Source organism: Elephas maximus, chromosome 8 (assembly GCF_024166365.1).
Source record: "Elephas maximus indicus isolate mEleMax1 chromosome 8, mEleMax1 primary haplotype, whole genome shotgun sequence".
NCBI classification, from domain to species: domain Eukaryota; kingdom Metazoa; phylum Chordata; class Mammalia; order Proboscidea; family Elephantidae; genus Elephas; species Elephas maximus.
The window spans coordinates 121,827,081-121,844,508 of NC_064826.1; the positions used below are offsets into that span (position 1 = coordinate 121,827,081).

The following is a 17,428-nucleotide window of genomic DNA, read 5'->3' on the forward strand; positions in this document are numbered from 1 at the left end:
ACTTGTCTGCTGGGTTCAGTAGTTCTTTGCAATGGCCACATAGAACTCATAGACAATATTTATGATTATGGAGTTTGTTAGGGATGTAACAGGTTACAATTCAGGATCCGGAATGACTCAGGATGCAGCTCTTTGATCAGGGACAGTTTCTCGGCTGTGCTTGCAGGCCGGCCTGTCTCTGGCCTTCAGCTTCTCAGCCCAGCCTCTGCCCTGCTTAGACAAATGTTACAAAGCTCTGCCAATATGTGCCCAGAGGCACCCCACTCTGCCAGTAAACCTCCTGCCCGAAGGTGCTCAGCTCTCTCACTTTGTGGGTCAGCACACCCACTGTAGCTGCCTCGATCCGTGGGCCAGAAAGCCCACTGAGCCATCTCACACCAGTCCCCTGGTTCTGCTGCTGCCATTTCTCTGCGGCAGCTTCTTGCTATCTCATGCCATCTCCAGTGTTAGAGCTGTATCTCTCTCTCTGTCTCCTGTGTCAAGGAGAGTCTTAGTGCAGGGACTCCCGGCTCTTCTTCTTGGTGGTAATAAGGTCCCCCCTTTACACCTCTGGGATGGCTTAATTTAAGCCTAGCAGGATGGAAAAACTGACCAATCCCCTCGTTAGGATTCCATACACCTTATTTGCATGTTCTCATCCCCATAAGGGTGCCATGCACCTTATTTGCATTATTAGCAAGATGTCCAATCTTTTTGGTGGGCCACAAGCACCTTATTTGTATAGTCCCACCCAATCATTTGGTGGGAGTTACAAGACCATGGCTAGAAAAGCCATATAAAAGTGATCCATTGCACCACACTTGGTAAGAAGCAATATCTGAAAACAGGAAGCAGGGCTGGGGCTCCAACTAGACCCTGGAGACAATTCTGTTATGTGGAGTTGGCTCCAATCAGCCCAGTGTCAGAGTCCCCCTGGGACAGTAGATGGAAGACTGGCCACACTGCACTAGGCTGCTGAGAGCTAAGAGGATGGGGTCACCAACCCAGTGGGTTGGTGGAAAGCTGGGCTGACACCCAGGTCGGGAGGCTTCCATCCAGAATCTGGAGAGCAAGGCCAATGGCCAGAGTTTGGAGAGTGAGGCCATTACCCAGATGTGCCTGGAAAACAGGATTATTTTCAAGCCTTGAGATCTAACGAGATTCGCCCTGCTGGGCTTTGGGCTTGTTTGGTACCCATGACCCCTTCTCTCCCTTCAATTTCTCCAATTTGGAATGGAAACATCTACCTCGTGCCTGTTCCACCATTGTACTTTGGAAGCAGATAACCTTTATTTTAGGTTTCACAGTGCCACAGATGAAGAAGAATTTTGCTCCAGGATGGAACACACTCAGAGTCTCACTCATACTTGATTTACATGATCCAAAAGATGAAATTTTGGACTTAGCGCGGATGCTGGAATGAGTTAAGGCTTTTGAGGATAATATGATTGGGTGGATGATTTTTGCACATGGGAAGGACATAAATTTTGGGGGTCAAAAGGGTGGAATGTTATGGATTTAATTGTGTGCCCCCCAAAATCTGTACCGAAGTCCTGGTCCCTATACATGTGGATGTGATCCTGTTTGGAAATAGGTGTTTCTTTGTTATGTTAATTAGGTCATACCTTTGTAGAGTGAGTCTAAACCTAACTATTTCTCAGTTCTAAAAGGACTAGAATAGATACAGACACACATGGGAGCAAGACAGATGCCAAGGAACTCCTAGGGCTACTGACAAGGAAGGACCCTGCCCTACAGCCAATGCCCTGATTTGGACTTCTAGCCTCCAAAACTGTGAGAAAATAAATTCTTGCTTTTAAAGCCACCCACCTGTGGTATACTTTGTTATGGCAGCCCTAGGAAACTAAGGAAGACTTTATCTTAGTTTACGGTCATCTCCACAGGAAGGTCTCTTGGGGCTTTGTGTGGGCCCCTCCACTGGGCCTGATGCTTAAGACACCAGTAGTCAGTGGGGAGGAAGGAATGAGATGGGCCAGGTGCCAGGTATGGCTCCACCACTTACGGGCTGGGCCATGGGAGCTCTGATTCGGTTTCCTCTTGTGAGGGGGTGGTCCTGGCCCAGCAGAACTGGTGTGAGGCAAGGCTCACCGTGATCGTGTACATCAAGCCTGCATCACCATGCCCAGAACATAAGTAGCTTCAAGAAAGGTGAGTTCCTCCTGTCCCTTCCTCCGTTCTTCCAGTGGAGGGAAAAAGACTCAGACCTCAGTAGGCTGTCTGGGTGAATAAGGTGCTTGGAGCCAGAGCTAGCCAAATGGATGCAAGACCTATGCCTGGTCTTCAGGGCAATGTCGAGGAGCTCCTGTGGGGTTCTGAAGTGTGGACCCAGGTGAGTGTAACATTTGGACAATGTTGGCAGAACACAGGGAGGGGCTCATCTGAGGGCATGGTGCTCCTTGCACCACCATTCCACACAGCCTTGGCCTCAGAGATGCCAAGCTGTATGAAACATGGTCTCCCGCCTTCCTGGAGGTCCTGGTGTGCAGAGAGAGTGAGGGTGGGGTGACAGCCACAGGCACAGAGTCCCGTATTCAACATAGTAGCTGCAGGGTGATGGAGGAGGTTCATCTTGAAGGGGAGCAGTGGGGGAGGCCAAGGGGCAGCAGGTATTTCAGGCAGAGAGAGAGCAGGAGGGTGAGAGGGAGCATGGTGAACAGGCAGAGCATGGAAACGTGGTCCCAAAGCTGAGCCAGGGAGAGAAATGGGATAAGGTCCCGGTTAGTGAGAATAGAGAAGGGAGTACTGAAGACATAAGCTGGGGTGAGAGATAGAACCAAACCTTAACAGGGAGAGGAAGTTCATACTCCAGGTGAAGGATGATGGAGGCCCAGGCAAAGTGTTTGGTGGTGATGGAGACAGACGGAGGTGCTGGAGATGTACTGAGGAAGAAGAGCTGGCAGGACATGGCTGCTTCTGCAGTGTAGGGGAGATGGAAGGAAGCCCAGGTTTCTGGCTTGGGGAACTAAGTGTGTTCATCCCCAAGATGGGGACACTGGAAAGGCACAGCATAGTATCAGGGGAGGACAGGACCTGCTACTTTCTGACTGGCCACAAGACATTTCATTTTTGAGGAGCACTCACTAGCCCAACCCCTATAACTAGAGCAGCCCAAGTCAAGTTCAGGCCCAACTGTGAGGAGGGAGGGTGTGGGTGGGGTGCCATTTCCCATCAGGGCAGTCAGGCTGGGTACAGGGCAGCTGAGGGGGTGGTGGTCTAGGCAGCTGAAGGGTTGCCGTGCATGGGGTACTGTGGTCCTCACTGGCTGCCTGGTCCCAATCTTGGGGCACACAGAGAGCTCCAGGCAGCGGGTATGTGTGTGTGTGTGTGAACCATCCTACCCCCTCTGGAGTTGAAAAATGCCCCCCCCCGCAAAGCTGGCGACATCCCAGTCCCTGAAGCCTATGACTAGGTTACCTTCCACGGCAAAGGGACTTCGCAGATGTGATTAAGTTAACCATCTTGTGATGGGAACATCATCCGGATTATCTGCATGAGCCCAACATAAACACAAGGCCACTTATGAGAGGGAGGCAGAAAAAGGCAACCTGAAGACTGTAGAAGCAGACAGAGTCAGAGGTTAGAAGACTCTGCGCTGCTGGCTTTGAAGGTGGAGGAAGGGGAGCAACAGCCGGAAGCCTCCAGAGGCTGGAAAAGGGCAACGAAACAGATTTTCCCCCTAGAGCTTCCAGAAGCAATGCAGCCCTGCAGACCCGTTTTAGACTTCTGACGGCCAGAACTATAAAATAATAAATCTGTGTTGTTTTAAACCACCTAAGTTTGTAGTGATTTATTACATGACGTAGGAAACTAGAACAGACATCCAACCCAGGCCTGAGCGGAAGATGGGGGAGGCTTTGGGAACCCAAGGCCCGTTAGTCGAGACACCACCCCACCATCACCCCGCAGAAGCCGAGGTCAAGACTCTCCAGCAGATTTCACTGGGTTCTCAGCAGGTTTGCGGGAGGGGAAATCCAGGAGACTGACCTTGCTGGGAGGGCTCCGTGGTCCAGGGCTTGGCAGAGCCTCAAGTCAGACTAATGGCTTACCCGCCTACTCTGTCACCGTGATAGCCGGTGGGGCATCAGGGCCCAGGCTCCGTCTTCAGATGTAACACTCAAGAGAGTGAAATAACACGACCTCATCCTCCGCCCTCACGCACTCTTTTTGGTCCCCACGTACTGACGCCTCAAGGTCTCATGAGGCCCACTAGCCGCGCCCCTCCTGCCAGCGCCTGTCGCAGAGGAGCCTGTGCAGACGCGATGAGGGTGCGCATTCCCTTGGGGCACATGCCGGGTGGGAGCCCTCCGGGTTCCCTGCTCGCTCCCACTCAGCGTATACGGCGGGCGCCCCGTCTAGTATTCAGCGCTGGAGCCGGGGGCAGGGCGCGGAGACTCCACCCTAGACTCGGGGAAGGCTCGATCGAGCAGCGGTTGGAGCTGGGCCTGGAGGCAGCGCAGCGTCGGTCTGGGAAGGACCTGGGGACGAGGGAGGTGCTTTCCAGAACTCGGGCATGACACGTGCCAAGGCCACCAGATGTTAAGGGGTGAGGGGCAGAGTCCTCTATTCAACGCTGGAGGAGAAGGCTTTAGCTCTGCCCTCTGGAATGGGGGTGGTCCTCGCACCCCTTCCTGCCCCCAGCCGAGGGAGCCGCTAGTGCCCCCGGCCCTTGCTCCGGCGCCCCTCCCGGAGCCCGGCGGTTCTAGGGCGCACGGTCGGCCCTGCTCACCTCCTGCCCCTCCTCCAGGGCGGGGCTGGGGGTGGGGGGAGCTGCGGCTTCCGCGCGGCGGGTGCCAGGTCCTTAACCGGGTGGTCCACCGCCTGCTGACCGCGCTGCGGCAGAGAAAGAGCGCGACCAGGGACCGCCCCCGCGCCCGCCCGACGGCTTGGCGCAGCGTCCTAGGAGTTCGCGGCGCTGCTACTGCGCTGAGACCCCGGGGACTGAGCCCCGGCCCGCCCGAGCAACCCCATGGCAGGTAAGTGCCCTCGCAGCTCCACCCTGGCCCCCGCGCGGAGGCCGGCCCTCAGCGACCCAGGCCTGAACTTTCCTCCCGCCGGGTTGGGGAGTGGGATGGGGGGCGCCTCCCTGTCCTGCACTGTCTTGGGCCGCTTCTGGCGGGGTACGGAGAGAAGTGGAGCGTGAGGCTCGTCTCCGCGCGGACAGTTGAGGGAAAGAAAGGGTGGGGGTCCCGGCTTTTCACCACCCCACCTCGTTCTGACTTTGGAGCTTGGAAAGTCCCACGCCCCTATGTGATCCAAAGGAGGCCCCGCAAAGTGGGGGTGCAGGTGGAGGCATCACGTCTCGGTTTCTCAAACCCGCTACCCCCTTCCTCGCCCACACTTCCCCACCTCCTTCCACTGCCTCCCCTAGGTGTGGGTCCACCTTGATAGAGGGCCGGGGGAGGGGCGGGTGCTAGAGAAAGTGACAGAATTCAACCGTAAGTCAGGGCTCTCCTAGGGTTCCAGAACCCTAGAGGACAGGGCTGTGAATGCAAATCCCAGGCGTCCTCCTTTCCTGGGCTTACCTTCAGTGTGTGGTGCCCACACCGGCCTCCCTCACCCTGGAGCACACACAGGAGCCAAGCAAACATGGAGATTCTGGCGAGGGAAGGATTGGTTTCTACTCCCAAGTGCAAGGAAATGGTCCTTTCAGCCGGAAATCCAAGTCTAGGGCCAGCCACTTTCTAGGGGAAAGCAGAAGGGCCTGCCCAGAGCACTAGGACCCCAAGGGATATGGCTTCTCCCCTCCTAGACCTGAGAAAGCCCAGCCAACAGCAGCCCCAGCCCCAGCCTGACATGACAGCCTGCCTGTGTCCTGCTCCTGAGGTCCAACCCAGGGGTGGGATTGCTGCCCACATCATGCCCTCAGCAGGCCAAGAGTGCGGGGGAGTGGCATCACCAGGTGTCCCAGTCCTGGTGGTTCTCTGCCCCCAGAGCAGGTGGCCCTGGTGATTGGGGGCATCACTGGGGGGCTGCTGCTGCTGCTGCTGCTGACCAGGCTGAGCTGCTATCTCTGGAAGAGGCTTTGTGCCACCTTCACCTACGAGGAGCTGCCTGGCACAACAGACTCGGCCACCACAGCTGCCTCCAGCAGACAGGGGGACAAGTTCTGCCAGCCGAGGGCCAGGACCCAGCTGAGCAGGTGAGGCAGGATGTGGGGTTAAGCGGCTTCCTGGCCTTGCCCGAGGCCCTCCCTATTGGGTTTTCCTTGGGAGTAGGGTGGGGAACAAGTCTCCGTTTTTTTGACAGCCTTCATGCCAGAAGCTCTCACAGAGAAACCCCAGGACCCTCACCACAGCCCATGAGGCAGGCATGGCAAAGCCCACTTTTCAGTTGAGGAAACTGAGGTTCAGAGTACATAGTGACAGGTCCAGATAGTACAGCTAGTAAGTGGCAGACCAGGGGTTTGAACCCAGGCAGACTGACTCCAGAGACTCTGCCTGTGAGAGAGGTGGGGGCTGGGAGGGCTGGTGTGGGCCGGAAACCTGTGCTCTTGCCTGTTCCTGGCCTCTGCTGGCATTTCTTCCTCCAGCCCCTGGGCCTGGTGCTCTGGAGCCCACCATTCGCTGGTCACCTACATGTCATCGTCCTGCCTCTGGACAGGCCACCAGATGTGCCATTTGTGGTGCCACCTTCCCTCCAAGGCTGGAACTGGATGCCTCTGCACAGTGGAGAGTGGGTCCAGGCCGTACGAGACCCCTGCCCAGCCCTGGAGCTCCTGCCTCACCCTTCCTGCAGCAACCTCGGTGAGAGTTCCTACCAAGTACCACCCAGGGGTCAGAGGCTGTTCGAGCCTGGGCGGACCTATGTGCTTTCACCATGCCAGGCTCTAGAACACATCCTGGACTGGCCTGGGGGCCAGACTAGTCCAGTGACCACTCTTTCTGGGTATTTCAGTTTACTAAATACCTACTGTGCCCCATGCCCAGGTGAGATAAGGCCACGTATACCATTTTGGAGTTAGTTCCTACCACGACCCTGTGAGGGAGGGCCTATCTCCCCATTTTACATATTCATAAACCGAGACTCAGGAAGATTAAAGGAACCTTGCCCAAGGTCCCAGAGGCAGTATGTGACGGAGCTGGGATTGGAACCCAGCAAGTGTGTAGTAAACAATGGGGCACCTGTGTAGGGCCCCGGGGAGGGACAAGCATGTCTATACAATGCCTTAGTACTGAAAAGGAAGCTGCACTGGAAAAGGTGGGTGGGGTTTCATCTGGAGAAGAGGGTGGGGGATGCTGCCAGGAGAAGCCAGTGAGCAGGGGAGAGGCGGCTTGGCCAAGAGGGGGACGGCCAAGAAACGAGGGGTGCTCTGAGCTTGCCCCTGTTCCCACTCCTGCCTCCCCCTGGCCTGCTAGACCCCTCAGCCTCTCTGTTGCAGGGGTTTCAAGTATGGTGGGGACAATCAACCCAGAGCTGTACAAGTACCCTGAGGACAAAGGTGAGACTGAGTTCCCTGAGGGCTGCCTGGGGCGGCTGTGGTTCACGGTAGAGTACCAGCAGAAGGCCGAGCGGCTGCTGGTGGGGCTGATCAAGGCTCAGCGGCTGCAAGCCCCCGCGGACACCTGCAGCCACCTGGTGAAAATCCACTTGCTGCCCGATGAGCGGCGCTTCCTGCAGTCGAAGACCAAGTGCAAAACCGCCAACCCACAGTTTGATGAGCACTTCATCTTCCAGGTAGTGCCCTCGGGAACGGGGGGGCCTGGGGTCCTCCAGCAGCCCGGGAAGGAGCAGGTGCTGCAGGAGAGCCTACCACCCATCGCTGACCAGGGCTCTGCAGCCCCTGGGACCCAGCCCTGAGGATCAGGGTCAGGGTCTACAGATGTTGGCAGAGGACAGACCTGGGGGGTGGGGTGTCAGGAGGGCAGAAAGAGAAAACACATTTTTGGAACACCTACTGAGTGCCAGGCCCTGGCCCATGGGTCTCGGGAGAAGCACCCCAAAGCCCTGGAGCAGTGTGAGGTTTCTGGCACGGTTATCCAAGGGGAGCAGAGTGCAGGATCTCACTGGAAACACCAGGCCCCTTGGAGTGGGAGCAGAAACTCTCCTCAGCCATCAGAGAGGCCAGCACAGGGGCCCTGAGCCAGCCTGGCAGGGGCCTGGGAGCCTCAGCAGGTGACTGTGGGCCCTCAGCGGAAGCCAGCAACCCACAGCTGCTGAAAGGCCTTGGACGAATGTTTTCAAGTACTGAGCAGCAGGCTGGAAGCTGCGTAAAGAGAGACCAGTCAGGCACTTGGCAAGTGTGGACTGCCCTCCGGGGCAGGAGCAAGGAGGAGTGGGGATGTGGGTCCAGGCCCTGGGTGTCCACTGGGCCCAGCTATCAGAAGTCACGGGTGCATCTGCTCCTGCATGCTCAAGGCATCGAAAGCCACGATGGTGGCCTTGCTGACCAGTACTGTCTTCTTTAAGCTTTCGTATTTATTTTTCTTGACTCACAACTCACCCCACCCCCACCTTGATCCTGGTCCCTCCATGCTTCCAGGGGAAGGAGGACATCAACATTTATTGAGCAACAGCTGTATGTCAGACACTGTGATTGGAGGTTTGCTGCTCAGAGAGCTGGCACATTACCTCATTTTGCAGGTCAGGAACTGAGTCTCAGGGAGGGAGCGGTGACTTGCCCAGCTCAGCAGAGTTGGCAGGTCCCTCGGACCCATGGCCTGGCCCAGCATGGTGCGTCTCAGGCCTTCATGTGCAGCCATATCACCTGGAGGCCCTGTTAAAGGGTAGATTCTGACTCATGGGCTTGTGCTAGTGTCTTAGCTAGTGCTGCTATAACATAAATACCACAAGTAGGTAGCTTTAAAGAATAGAAATTTATTCTAGCCTCACAATTCTGGAGGCTAAAAGTCCAAATCAGGATCCTGGCCGTGCCAGTTCTTTCCTTGTTGGTAGCCCCAGGAATTCTTTGGTTACTTGGCAATTCTCACATGGCATCTGCCTTCCTGGGTTTGTGCTTCTCTTTGTGTCTAATCTGCTCTTTCTGTAACTTGTAAGTGATTAGGCTTAGAATACACCCTACACTGGTATGGCCTTATTACCATAACGTTAGATTGTGTTATGGAAAATGATTACATTACGTTACGTCCACAGGTAGAGGGTTAGGTTTCCAGCACATATTCTGGGGGAACACGATTCAGCCTATAACAGGTGGGGCTCCAGATCCTTCATTTCTAATAAGACCCCAGGTGATGGTGGATGCACCTAGTCCCTGGACTGCACTCTGTAGCGAGGCTGTGGCACACTCCCACTTCCCTGCGGTTCTTGGCCTTGCTGCTAAGAAGGGTCCCTAGGGATGCTGGGGTCTGGGGTGTGCAGATCCCTGGTTTAGACCACCCTTACTGGAACAGCCTGTCACACCGTCCCATCCCCAAGCCTACGCCTGACCGTGGCTCCGGCCCTCATCCCCCCAGGTGTCCAGTAAGAGCGTCGTGCAGAGGGTGCTCAGGTTCTCTGTGTACCACGTGGACAGGCAGAGGAAGCACCAGCTCCTGGGCCAGGTACTGTTCCCCCTGAAGGATGAGACCCTGGAGGGTGACTGCCGGCGCATCATCTGGAGGGACCTGGAGGCCGAGAACCTGGAGGTAAAGGTCTCAGTCACTAGACATATGCCACCGTATGTCAGCACCACGCTGGGCATCCAACAGGTGTGGCGAGCCCCTCCTCCCCCCGAATTAGCTCACTGCACGCTGCCCACCAACCCTGCAAGTGTGACTTGAGGTGGGGGCCTGGCCCTAAGCTGCGTGGGATGCCTGGGGAGGGACAGCTGGGGACAGTGAGGGGTCGCCTAAGGTTCGTTTGCCCTGGTCACATTACCTGAGTGACCTGAAGAAATCATGCTTGGATCCCCACCCAGGTCAGACTGTGAAAGGTGACACCCCAAATGACCAACCCAGGGAACTATTTACCTATCACCACCCCCCCCCCCGGAAGAACCCCGAACGGGCTTTAGAATTCCAGAGACCTGGTTTGGATCCTTAGCTCTGGTCCATACTACTGTGTGACCTTGAGCAAGTTCCTTCAACCTCGGTGTCCCCATCAGCAAGATGGTGTGCAAGGCTGAGATGATAGCAGGTGGCTGGGCCAGGAGAACAGTGCCTGGTTGTGCGGAGGGTCTCCCTGGCTCCTCAGCATGGCGGGCTCTGGGAGCAGAGGGGTCAGAGCCTGCCCCCAAGTGACTTGGTCTGGGCATCTGCAGCCCCCCTCAGAGTTGGGTGACCTCCAGTTCTGCCTCAGCTACAACGACTACCTGACGCGCCTCACAGTGGTTGTGCTGCGGGCCAGGGGCCTCCGGATCCAGGAGAACAGTGTTGTCAGTGAGTCCCCTCCCCTCGCCTCCTCGGGCAGGTCTCAGCTTGGGGCCTGGCTGGACCCTCACCCCTGGCCACCCAGGCCCTTCCTGCACTCGAGGTGGGGGCCTGGCCCTAAGCCACGAATCCCTCGGAGATCCCGCATCACCCCAGCAGACAGTTCTGGTGTTAGGACCCTGTGGCTTCCACTCCTACCACCGAGACCAGGTCCTGGCCCACCCTGCCCGGTGGCAGAGTCTTGGCATCCTGACCTTGTCCTGCTTTCTTTAGGCTGAGTAGCCCCATTGGTTCCTTTAGGGGAGACCTGCTCCTCCCTGCCCTGAGGGGCTCCCCTGTTTGCTCAGACACAGACGCTGGAGTGGAGGCACTAAGGGAGATGTGGAGGTCCTGGCCCTCCCCCACGGGGCCTGCCTCGGCTGGGGCACACCCAGCAGGGAGCAGGTTTACTGTTACTCTTGGCTTTGGATCAGGGAGAGCACACTGGGATTCTGATCTTCCACTGCCCATCTGAAGCCCCTCTGAGTCCCACCTCCAAAGGAACTCAGCGCTCTGAGCCAAGAGGTGCCTATGAGGCCACAGGGGCCTGAGGACTGAAGCCCAGAGCTGCCCCTATCTGGAAGGGGTAAACAGGAGCCTGTCCGAGCCATAGGGGCGCCTGGAGGCTGAGGAAGGAAGAGGAAGGGACGACCTGGGCATTTCCTCAGCCCTGAAGCATTGTACTAATCAGCCTGTTTCCTGGAGCCATTCCCTCTGGCTGCAGTCATTAACGGGGACCTGGCGCCTGGGCGTGTGCCCTCCTGGCCTGCTCCGAGCGAGAAGGGTCGGGCTCCCACCCGCCTGGCCCAGCCCCACAGTCGATACTGTCCCCACAGGTGTGTTTGTCGAGGTATCTCTGATGAAGCACAACAAGTTTGCCAAGTGCAAGAAGACTTCGGCTGTGCCAGGCTCTGCCCACCCTGTGTACAATGAGACCTTCGGCTTCAAAGTTGAGCCCGCTGAGCTGGACACAGCCAGCCTAAGTCTGACTGTGCTGCAGAGCACAGGGAGCGACGGTAAGGTTGCCCCCAGACCCCAGGCCGCTAGGGCCAAGGGCAAAGAAGGAGCCCTGTGGGACATTTGGGCCATGGGGACTCCCCTATGCCCGGCCCCTCGGGTTGAGGACATGAGCGCCCAGAGGGGCTGAGATCTTACTCAAGGACACAGAGCCTACTGGTGGGAGAGCTGGGGTTTCATACCCAGCTTTCACTGAGAATTGGACTCTGTCTGTGGTACAATCAAAGGGGTTAAGAGGTGGCCTTTGCTGTCCTGCTCTGGGGAAGATCATCAGGCTGGAAGGCAGCAGGCAGCTGACTGCTGGCCAAGTGACCCAGCCTGTGGATCTGTGTGTCCCTCGCATTTCCTCATGCCTTCCAGACAAGCCTTTAGGATCCTGGGCCAGGGACGAGGTGGGTGGCAGAGCTGAGTTAGCCCTGTCCTGGTGTCCCACCCCACTGTGTGGAGGAGCAGGGTTGTGAGGGGCAGGTTGGGCACAGGACCAGGCTCAAGGGCCAGCCTCTACTGTGGCAGACAGGATGCACGAGGCTGATGGACCCCTCAACTCTTTGACGTGAGTGGGGAGGCCTGCCCGGGCATGAGGGATAGCTTGGGGTGCGCCTGAGGGTGAGGAAGCAGCCCCTGCAGCTCCAGAGCCAAAGCAGACTCCCTTTGGGGTCTGTTGGCCTGTACTGAAAGAGGGAGGGGCTGCCCCTTCCTTTGAGGGAGAGGTGAGGGAGAGAGGGAGGTCACTGGGGATGTGTGGGGTGACTTGGCTTCTGGGCTTCAAGAATGACTGTGCTTTCCCCGCTGCAGAGAGCCACGAGCTGGGCCGCGTGGTGGTGGGCCCTTACATGTACGCCCGCCGCAAGGAGCTGGAACACTGGGATGCGATGGTCAGCAAGCCCAAGGAGCTGGTGAGGCGATGGCACGCGCTTTCCCGCAGCCCCGAGCCCTGAGCCAGGCCTGGGCCTCGCCTCCGCGCTGGGAGCCTGCTTTCCCGCAGTAACTCATGACCACCCAGCATCTTACAGGGCACCAGGCCACCGAGCCAGGGAAGTGTGAGTATGATGTGTAGGAGAAAGAGGAGAGAAGCAGCCCTGGCCCGGGTCAGAAGCTGTGGCCAGTCACTCATGACTTAGGAGCCAGCCTGCCCCACTCCATCCTCTTTCCCTGTGGGGCACCTGTGCCATGAGCCCTGGTCTTCTCAGACCTGACTTGGACCTGAACGTTGGACACGGGAAATAAACATTCTGAATACTTAGCAGTAGCTGAGTTGCGTATTCTGAATGGAAATGCTGGCGAAACTTGGGTTACCTGGCAAGCCACGGATGGGTTGACGCACCACGTTCACTGTGTTGGCTGTGCTAGTCTCTGCTTTCTGCCTGGCAGAGGAAGCATACTGCGTGGAGAAATTGTAGGAGAAATGTCCAGAGCACCTACTTCATCTTGCCACAAGAAATAGCACAATGGGAGAGGCGGTGCCCCTCCACCGAGCTGCACATGAGGTCTGGTCTGGACGGTCACAGGAAACCTGGGCGTACCCACAGAGCTCACAAGGGGACTCTTTCTCAGAACAAGACTCCCTGACTTCAGGACCTGTGGGCAAAGACGATGTGCCCTGGCCCATGTACCTACCGAGTAGTGGCTGTTACCCCAAATCCACCTGTGTGCGTGTGCGAGGGAAAGAGAGCCCAGCCTCGCTCATCTCTGCTGCCTATGTAGGTCCCTGCCCAGGCTCTGGCAAATCCCACCTTTCCACAGTTCAGACCTCCCCCCTCTGACCTTCCAGGCGTTCTGTGGCCACTTTCCATGGTCACCGTGGTTAATCGTGTCCTGCTTCTGGGGCTCTGACTTTTGGCAGGAAACTGTGAAAGCATGTGGCCACAATTTAGCGGATGGGACTGAGAGTTCTGTCTTTAAAACTTGCAGTTCTGTTAAGATTATCGTGTTGTGGTTGATGTGGTATAAAATCCATTAGGATGGAAGTTCCCACAAATCCTAGTCATCAGCTCCTGGGGGAGCTGGACCTCAGGATGGGCAGACTGTCACTGTCCTGCTAACACGCGGTTTGTATTTTCACTTGGATGCTGTGGCGCTGGGTTTCTGACTTGGCCGGAGTGGTGCCTTTCTTTGCAGATGCAATGCCTTGTTGCTGTATAACTACTAGAAACCTTTCAACCATATCTGTCTCCTCTTCTTATCCACTGAACGACATTGGGAAAGAAAGTCATAGATGTTACAGTCGGTTTTCGCCTCTCACTCCACCTCTGGTCTTTGTCAGCGCCCAGATACACAAATACAAGCTTTGTCTGATATTTGCTGTGGAAGACCTTGCGTGGCACAAGTGGTTTGTGATCGACTACTAACCTCAAGGTTGGGGTTTCAGACTCATCCAGTGGTGCCATGGAAGAAAGCCCTGGCAATCTGCTTCTAAAGATTACAGCCAAGACAACCCATGTCATCTGCAAATAGAGACACTTCCTCCTTGCCAATCTGGATGCCTTTATTTCTTTTCCTAGCCTAATTGCTCTGCTAGGACCTGCAGCACAGTGTTGACTAAGTGGGGATAAAGGGCACCCTTGTCTGGTTCCCATTCTCAAGGGGACTGCCTTTAGATTCTCTCCATTTAGGGTGATGTTGGCTGTTGGCTTTGTATAAATGCCCTTTATTATGTTGAGGAATTTCCCTTCTGTTCCTATTTTGCTGAGAGTTTTTATCATGAATGGGTGTTGGACTTTTGTCAAATGCTTTTTCTGGATCAATTAATAAAATCATGCAGTTCTTGTCTCTTTTTTTATTTGTGTGATGGATTACATTGATTGTTTTTCTAATGTTGAATGATCCCCGCATACGTGGTGTGAATCCCACTTGGTCATGGTGAATTATTTTTTTGATATGTTCTTGAATTCTATTGGCTAGAAGTTTGTTGAGGGTTATTGTGTCTAAGTTCATGATATTGGTCTGTAACTTTTCTGTTTTTGTCTTGTCTGTTTTGGTATCAGGGTTATGCTGGCTTCACAGAATGAGTTTGGGAGTATCCCTTCCTTTTCTTTGCTCTGAAATACCTTTAGTAGTGGTGGTGTTAACTCTTCTCTGAAAGCTTGGTAGAATTCTCCAGTGAAGCCATCAGGGCCAGGGCTTTTTTTTTTTTTTTTTTTTGGTTGGGAGTTTTTTAATTACTTTTCAATCTCTTTTTTTGTTATGGGCTTATTTAGTTGTTCTACCTCTGTTTGTGTTAGTTTAGGTAGGTAGTGTATTTCTAGAAATTTTTCTAGATTTTCAGATTTGTTAGAGTGCAGTTTTTCATAGTATTCTGTTATGATTCTTTTCATTTCAGTTGGGTCTGTTGCAATATCACCCATCTCATTTCTTATTCGTGTTATTTGCTTCCTCTCCTGTTTTTCTTTTGTCAGTTTGGCCAGTGGTTTATTGATTTTGTTGATCTTTTCAAAGAAATCGGCTTTTGGTCTTGTTAACTCTCAATTGTTTTTCTATTCTCTATTTCATTTAATTCTGCTGTTGTTTTTATTATTTGCTTTCTTCTGGTGCCCAAGGGCTTCTTCTGCTGCTCTCTATTTGTTCGAGTTGTAGGGTTAATGTTTTGCTTTTGGCTCTTCTTTTCGTATGTGTGCATTTACTGATATAAATTGACCTCTGAGCACTGCTTTTCTTGTGTCCCAAAGGTTCTGGTAGGATGTGTTTTCATTCTCATTTGATTATGTGAATTTCTTTATTCCATACTTAATTTCTTCTTTAATCCAGTAGTTTTTGAGTAAGGTGTTATTCAGTTTCCATGTGTTTCTTTCTTTTTTTTTTCCTTGCTTTTTCTGTTATTGATTTCTACTTTTATGGCTTTATGGTCAGAAAAGATGTTTTGTAATATTTCGATGCTTTGGATTCTGTTAAGTCTTGCTTTATGGCCTGATATGTGGTCTATTCTGGAGAATGTTCCATGTGCATTGGAAAAGAAAGTATACTTGGCTACTGTTGGGTGGAGTGTTCTGTATATGTCTATGAGGGCAAGTTGGTTGATTGTGGCATTTAGATTTTCCTCGTCTTTATTAAGCTTCTTTCTGGATGTTCTGTCCTTCACCAAAAGTGGTGTGCTGAAGTCTCCTGCTATTGTTGTGGAGCTGTCTCTCTTTTCAATGCTGTTCGAGTTTTTTTTTTAATGTATTTTGGAGCTCTGTCATTGGGTGTGTAAATATTTATTATGGTTATGTCCTCCTGGTGTATTGACCCTTTAATCATTATATAGTGGCCTTCCTTATCCTTTGTGGTGGATATTACATTAAAGTCTATTTTGTCAGAAGTTAACATTGCCACTCCTGCTCTTTTTTCATTGTTGTCTGCTTGATATATTTTTTTCCCATCCTTTGAGTTTTAGTTTGTGTCTTTAAGTCTAAGGTGTGTCTGTTGTAGGCAGCATATAGACGGATCATGTTTTTTAATCCATTCTGCCACTCTCTGTCTCTTTATTGGTGTATTTAGTCCATTTATACTCAGCATGATTATTGACAGGTATGAGTTCAGTGCTGTCTTTTTGATATCTTTTTGTGCGTGTGTTGTTGACAATTTCTTTGTTCCACTTAATTTTCTGTGCTGTCGTTTTTCTTTATATATATATTTTTTCCTCTTTTTTCATTTTTGTTGGTTTTGTATGTGCTGAGTCTTTATGTTTTTCTTATTTTTTATTTTGATGTGTAGGATTGTTAGTTTCCTTTGTGGTTACCTTAATGTTTACCCCTATTTTTCTAAGATAAAACCAATCTTTTATTTCTTTGTATTTCCTTGACTTCCTCTCCATAGGAAAGATTTATGACTACATTTTTTAGTCCCTCTTTTTTTGTTTTATTGTTGTATCTTTCACATAATGAGATCTCTGTTTCCCTGTTTTGTGCGTTTTAGCTTTGATTTATTTTTGTGATTTCCCTATCTGGGTTGATATCTGGTTGCTTTGTCTTCTGTTGTAGTCTTGGGTTGTTATCTGATGTTACTGATTTTCTAACCAGAGGACTCCCTTTAGTATTTCTTGTAATTTTTGTTTGGTGTTTTCAAATTCCCTAAACTTCTGTTTATCTGAAAATGCCCTAATTTCACCTTCATATTTGAGAGACAGTTTTGCTGGGTATATAATTCTTGGCTGGCAATCTTTTTCCTTCAAGGTTTTATAAATGTCATCCCATTGCCTTGCCTGCATGGTTTCTGCCGAGTAGTCCGGGCTCAGGCTTATTGACTCTCCTTTGTAGGTGACTTTTCATTTATCTCTAGCTGCTCTTAAAATTCTGTCTTTGTCTTTGATTTTGGTAAGTTTGATTATAATATGTCTTGGTGACTTTCTTTTGGGATCTACTTTGTGTGGGCTTGGATGAGCATCTTAGATAGATATCTTCTCATCTTTCATGATATCAGGGAAGTTTTCTGCCAACAAATCTTCAACAATTCTCTCTGTATTTTCTGTTATCCCCCTTACCCCTGTTCTAGTACCCCAATCACTCATAGGTTATTCCTCTTAATAGAAAAAAAAAATAATAATTCTTAGGGTTTCTTCATTTTTTAATTCTTTTATCCAATTTTTCCTCAAATAAGTTGATGTCAAGTGCTTTATCTTCAGTCTCACTAATTTTGACTTCCATTGCCTCAATTCTACTCCTATGGACTTTCTATTGAGTTGTCTAATTCTGAAACTTTATTTTTAATCTTCTGGATTTCTGTTTGCTGTCTTTCTATGAGGAAACCCTGGTGGCATAGTGGTTAAGTGCTGCGGCTGCTAACCAAAGGGTTGGCAGTTCAAATCCACCAGGCGCTCCTTGGAAACTCTATAGGGCAGTTGTACTCTGTCCTATAGAGTCGCTATGAGTTGGAATCAACTCAATGGCACTGGGTTTTTTTTTTTAACCTTTATATGGATTCTTGCAGCCTATTAAATGTGTCATTATGCTCTTCTCTAATCTTCATAAGTTTCTTTATTGCATTGTCTTTGTGCTGCTTGGCTTGTTCTGTGTTTTGCCTCATCTCCTTCCTGATCTCTTAAAGAGTTCTGTATATTAATCTTTTGTATTCTAACCCAGACCCCGTGCTGTCGA

At 52.3% G+C, this 17,428-nt stretch overlaps 1 protein-coding gene across 1 annotated transcript; it reads left to right on the forward strand.

The window, feature by feature from the left end:
• The first annotated feature begins 4,888 nt into the window (after window positions 1-4,888).
• On the forward strand, window positions 4,889-14,542 carry SYT15 (synaptotagmin 15). Its single transcript, XM_049894376.1, has 8 exons — window positions 4,889-4,973; window positions 5,932-6,139; window positions 6,601-6,743; window positions 7,379-7,674; window positions 9,411-9,581; window positions 10,196-10,313; window positions 11,180-11,359; window positions 12,156-14,542. Exons 1-8 carry the CDS (start codon window positions 4,967-4,969, stop codon window positions 12,296-12,298), a joined length of 1,266 nt encoding a protein of 421 aa, XP_049750333.1. The 5' UTR covers window positions 4,889-4,966; the 3' UTR covers window positions 12,299-14,542.
• Window positions 14,543-17,428: the final 2,886 nt, after the last annotated feature.